The following is a 5,696-nucleotide window of genomic DNA, read 5'->3' on the forward strand; positions in this document are numbered from 1 at the left end:
AGCAAATGCGTCGAATGATGGAAGAATCGCTAGAGTAGATCGACTTATGGAGGAGGAGGAAGCCACGGAGAAGCAACCCCGAAAATACATCCATCGTGACCGGGAGGAAGCCGCCGCAAGGTTGGTACGAGATTACTTTTGTGAGAACCCAGTATGGGGAGATACCTACATCCGTCGCCGTTTCCGCATACGCCGGGAGCTATTTCTGCATATTGCAAAAACATTGGCGGCCCGGGAAGAGTACTTCCAAGAAGGGTTCGACGCTATTGGCCGTCCCAGTGCACGATGAGTACATGCACATTGGGGACAGCACTGAGAGACTGTGTTTGATGACCTTCTGCAAAGGCGTCCGGGAAGCCTTCACCAACAAATTTCTCCGGAAGCCAAGCACCGCAGATTGTCAGTTTCTGCTCTGACTTCACAAAACAGTGCACGGATTCCCCGAGATGCTTGGCAGCGTCAATTGCATGCATTGACAATGGAAGAATTTCCCTGTGGCGTGGAGGGAATCATACACGAGCGGCCACAAAGGCACCCACCCCACTGTTATACTCGAGGTCGTTGCCGACTACCGGCTATGGATTTGGCATGCGTTTTTCGGGTTCCCCGGATCGAACAACGACATCAACGTGCTCAACCAATCTGACCTTTTCAACAGAGTTTTGAATGGTAAAGCGTTGGCCATCAACTTCACTGCTAACAACTGCCAGTATAAAATGGGGTACTATCTTGCCGACGACATCTATCCGAAGTGACAAACCTTCGTGAAGACGTTCAACAGACCGATAAACGAAAAATAAGCTCTTTTTGCGCAGAAGCAAGAGGTTGCTCGCAAGGATGTGGAGAGAGCGTTTGGGGTTCTACGAGCTCGATTCCACATTATCAAATCCTCGGCTCGTACTTGGTTTATGGAGAATATGGTCGACATCATGTATACGTACATAATCTTGCACAACATGATTGTCGCCGACGAAGGACCTGAAGCGGGAAATTGGTTCGACCCTGAAACCCCGGGAGACTCTACTGCAAGTAGTCCGCCTCGCAGTGGAGTGCATCCTTGTTCGCAAGAGCGAATGTTTGTTCGGGCAAGGACACGTGATTCTATCAGCCACACCCTACTCCAGGAGGATCTAATGGAGCACATTTGGGTAAAATTTGGCAACCGTTAGACGATCACCGCGTCACTTTCCATGATTATGCGGATTTCAATAAATTGTAATATTAGGGTTTCAATTATGTATTTTTCGTGTTTTTGGATGTTGTAATTTTCATGGTTTTTAATGATTTTATGAATTATCAGTATTAATTTAATATTTCAATGAAATATTAATTGAATTTGTTGGAAATAAAAATAAAAAATGAAATTGAATAAATAGTTAAGGCATGAGATAGTTAAGAGATGGAGGGTTGCAGGTGCTGTCTCTTAGTTAAGAGATGGGGTAAAAAAGTGCAGTGGAATCCATAAATAGTTAAGGGATGAGACCGTATTAACCCAAGGAGGTGGATGTCGTGAGAATCTGAGATCATGAGACACTATTTGCTGGCTCATTGCTTACATACATTATGCATACAAATTTCTTATATTATAAAAGTTTATTTTACTAGGTGATATTGGAGAAATATAACTTCAATCAATTTACGGCACTTCAATTACTTCGAAGTAAAACAATAAGGGATTCTACGATATAGTAATAAGTAATTAAGAAAAGAAATCCAACACAATGTGACCAATTGAGTTAGGTTTTAGATGACTAAATTACATGCATGTTTGGAAATTGATATGCATAATCAGAAAATATGAGTTTAAATAGTTATTTACAACAAATGATAGTAATTTTTTATACACAATAAAATGGTCCAACTTCAAAGCAAGCACTCTATATAAAAAAAGGGCCCACACAGCTCAACCAGAGACAAAACGAAAAATTAAAAGAATTAATGAAACAACACACCTCATAAAATAGATCAAGCAACCAACTAAAAGAGTGAATGAGATTATGAGAACATAGTGCAGTTTAAACTTTAAACTATGATCCATCAAAAAAGACATTTACACCACCAATTCATATAGGTGCACATTAATTTAATTTATACTCCATATGAATTGAAATACTAACATTTTTTCTATTATTCTTCATGACAAAATTGCCAAGTAGTAGTACTATTATAAATGTGTGTTGACTACAAGATCAATGAGACCCGACCACGTACAAAATAAATATTAAATATGATCATTTAAATCCTAATTTGTTCATAGCCGCTTACATATGCCCAACATATGTAATTACTAATTAGTTGAATAAAAGCAAATTAATTATTTTAAAGTTGAACAATAAAAGTTGTTACGTGCACGAAGGCCTTCATTAATAAATGGAACAAGTTGTTCGATCATTAAATCCTTTCATTAATTGCGATGGCTAAAATGTCTCATGAATTTTAAGTTTGTTGCTTATTTTTCCTTGAAATTTCAATTAAATTTTGCGTCAATATCTATGTTCGTTTTATATCCTTTAAAAAGAAAATCTTTAAAAAGTGGGAAGAGGTACGCATAATTTTTGGTTGGAAACCTATTTATGATAGAAAAGAGTGTTTACCTAAGTTTTATCGAAAGAGATGTCTTATGGTTTTTTTCTCGTGGTGTAAATTAAGGCATTGAATGTATCATTAAATTATATACCTAACACTAACCACTCGCAATTAAGAGTTGGTAATTAACCATGGACAATGACTCCAACTTTAATTACTCTAAACCCATTTTATTATAATTAATAAAACTGTGATACGAGTCTTAGTTTTAGGAATTATTAATTTGTTGAGATATTTTAGAGATTTGCATATCTTTTCTTATATTTATTTCTTGTTCCCTAAGCTAGTATTCTAGTATTATAAATAGGATAGATTGTTATCATTTTATTGAATCATTCAATGAAATACAATATTATTTTGACCAAGTCCACGTGTGATTCTTTGAATCCCTAATTCCCTACGCTACCTGCTGCCCGACGGAAGGTCTCCGCGCACAGCCGGAACGTATATCTGATCTGTAGCCGTTGCCCGACAGGTTGGAACCCGCGCACAGCCGCCCAGATCTTTATCTCCGCCGACCCTCACGGACGCCGGATTATCTTTATCTCGTTATTGTCCGTTTTATCGGATCGTTAGGGATTTAGATCGTTAGTTGATACAAACCTTGTTCGTATCTTTTCTCCGGCGTCCTTGCGTAGGATCGGCGGAGGCGAAGATCTGGCTGTGCGCGGAAGACCTATCCGTCGGGCAGCGCAGAATCTATGTAAAAGATAATTCTCAACTCGTCGTTGGGCAAAAGATTAATATTGTATTTCGTTGATTGATTCAATAAAATGATAACAATCTATCCTATTTATAATACTAGAATACTAGCTTAGGGAACAAGAAATAAATATAAGAAAAGATATGCAAATCTCTAAAATATCTCAACAAATTAATAATTCCTAAAACTAAGACTCGTATCAACTCCCCCACGGTTAAAATCCACCTTGTCCTCAAGGTGGGAACCACGAACTAAGGATGAGAGCTGAAAGCAAAAGCTTGGCGAGGCGTCTCCTCCTGGATCAAACACACACCGAGCAGTTGCTCGTGTCCCTTCATCACCTCCATAAAAAAGCAACGAAGGCCGACTGATGTGGTCACCCCAATTCCATACTAAAACAAAAAGCTTTTCCGTACCTCGCAGAATGCCCAAACATGATGTTGCATTGCGCGGAGGAATCAACCTAGCATCGAGTGATGTTGGTCGATGATTCATACTTGTAACATCACCGACATTCAAATCCATATGGACATAAGCAATCATGGGCAAACCAACGTAAGAACCACCTCCTTTCTTCCCCAATTGTTTAGACTTTAATCTCGGCTCTTCTTCAAACAAGCTTCTCCTCACCTCCATTTTTACCTTAAGGTCCGATTTTGTTGTCTCACCTGCAGTCTTGTACTCAACTATAATATTCTCAATCTTCATTGGCTCTTTTCCTTCTTGTGTATTCGTTTCCCACTCTTTCTTCATGGAGCTCGGGATAGCAGCTGCTGGACGCTGAGTAAAGGTCGCAAATGGTGTCGTCACAGGCGGCGGGGGCACGAGCTGGAAAGGTCCCGGTGCGGAGTCGGACAACAGCTCCAAGGGCGGTGCTGGACTCGGCTGCTGCGGTTGGAGTGGTGGAGCCGCTGAGTCCTTGGGAACAAAACGTGAAGGCCCACAAGAAGCCTCATTATTTCTTGATGGAGGACATGCCATCTTTCGGAGTGGTGCAGAAACATGGGGCTGATCAAGATCTGGCTCGGGCTGCGGTAACGATCGTAATTTGCTAAACCGGTGATTTGTGGCTTCGAACCAAGTTTCTATCTTGTCACATGCTTCCATTAAGCGGTCTAACTTTGCGTTAATCGGGTCCTCCGCTTTGGTGGCTGGACGAGGGTGATATTGAGGCTGCCACGGGCGATATCGGGCGTAGGAGTTTCGTGGCTCGACGTATGAATCTGGGACCATATCTGGATCACGATACGGTGGTGGATAACAGTTATCGGTTCGTTGTCGGGGCGGATCCCAACAAGTGGGGCGGCGCATCTGGAAAGACCCCATTCGGTGAGGTTGCGGCGGACCGTAGGGTTCACGCCTGTACGTGGGTGGTGGCTGATCATCGGGCGGAAAACCCGGTGGATCGCGGCTGCTCGGAGGGTCCCAGCAGGTTGCACGTCGTGGTCGGAATAGCTGCTGCCAATCCAGGGTGTTTTGTGCACTACGCCCAACTCCGGCGTAGCTGCGTGACACATGGTTCTGGTCGAATTGGCGATGATAGTTGTAGGACATGATAATAGAACTCGGAGGATGAGATCACTTCGACGCGGCGCGCGGGAATCCTTCCCGTCAGGCGTTGGCGAAGTAAGGTTGTCCGGCGGGATTCGAGATGGTGGGAGGGTCACCTCTCAATGAAAGCACCAGTTGATACGAACCTTGTTCGTATCTTTTCTCCGGCGTCCTTGCGTAGGATCGGCGGAGGCGAAGATCTGGCTGTGCGCGGAAGACCTATCCGTCGGGCAGCGCAGAATCTATGTAAAAGATAATTCTCAACTCGTCGTTGGGCAAAAGATTAATATTGTATTTCGTTGATTGATTCAATAAAATGATAACAATCTATCCTATTTATAATACTAGAATACTAGCTTAGGGAACAAGAAATAAATATAAGAAAAGATATGCAAATTTCTAAAATATCTCAACAAATTAATAATTCCTAAAACTAAGACTCGTATCAAACTGGTTGTTAGTTGCGGCCAAATTGTGGTTGGTCATGGTAAAATACTTATATTTTAATCTTTACTAGATCTTACTAATTCATGAACTGAAGTTATATGATTAGTACCCCTCAACATTTAATATTAAAATAGACGTAGGTGGATTGAATATAATGATTAATGAGATCTTTTAATAACACATGTTCATTTTTGTAGGTTTTTTTAATTGAAAGATGTATATTTGTAATCATCATATAATAACCATTTAGAAAAATTGAAGTGACGAATAATAATCTCTTATAGTGCTATTATTTATCAAGTTGGTTAATGTTGATATAACACTCATTTTTGCATCTAGTATAAAATTATTGATTTGATTGAGAAACCACAACTTATTTTTCGTTACTAATAATTTGTTAATAATAAGA

The 5,696-nt window shown here is 40.7% G+C and overlaps 1 protein-coding gene across 1 annotated transcript; it reads right to left on the bottom strand.

Moving 5' to 3' along the window:
- Positions 1-3,193: 3,193 nt before the first annotated feature.
- On the bottom strand, positions 3,194-5,150 carry LOC121754312 (extensin-like). The gene is made up of 2 exons (XM_042149694.1): positions 3,706-5,150; positions 3,194-3,285 (listed from the first exon to the last, which is right to left on the bottom strand). The coding sequence occupies exons 1-2, from the start codon at positions 4,841-4,843 to the stop codon at positions 3,263-3,265; spliced, it is 1,161 nt and encodes a 386-aa protein (XP_042005628.1). The 5' UTR covers positions 4,844-5,150; the 3' UTR covers positions 3,194-3,262.
- Between the last annotated feature and the right edge of the window lie 546 nt (positions 5,151-5,696).

Source organism: Salvia splendens, chromosome 11, assembly GCF_004379255.2.
Source record: "Salvia splendens isolate huo1 chromosome 11, SspV2, whole genome shotgun sequence".
Taxonomy (NCBI): domain Eukaryota; kingdom Viridiplantae; phylum Streptophyta; class Magnoliopsida; order Lamiales; family Lamiaceae; genus Salvia; species Salvia splendens.

Excerpts from the sequence above, each read along its gene's own strand:
- LOC121754312 (XM_042149694.1), bottom strand. The coding sequence starts at position 4,843 with ATGTCCTACAACTATCATCGCCAATTCGACCAGAACCATGTGTCACGC. Across the intron at positions 3,286-3,705 it reads ATGTTTGGGCATTCTGCGAG|ATTCTGCGCTGCCCGACGGA; the intron begins GTACGGAAAAGC and ends TCTTTTACATAG.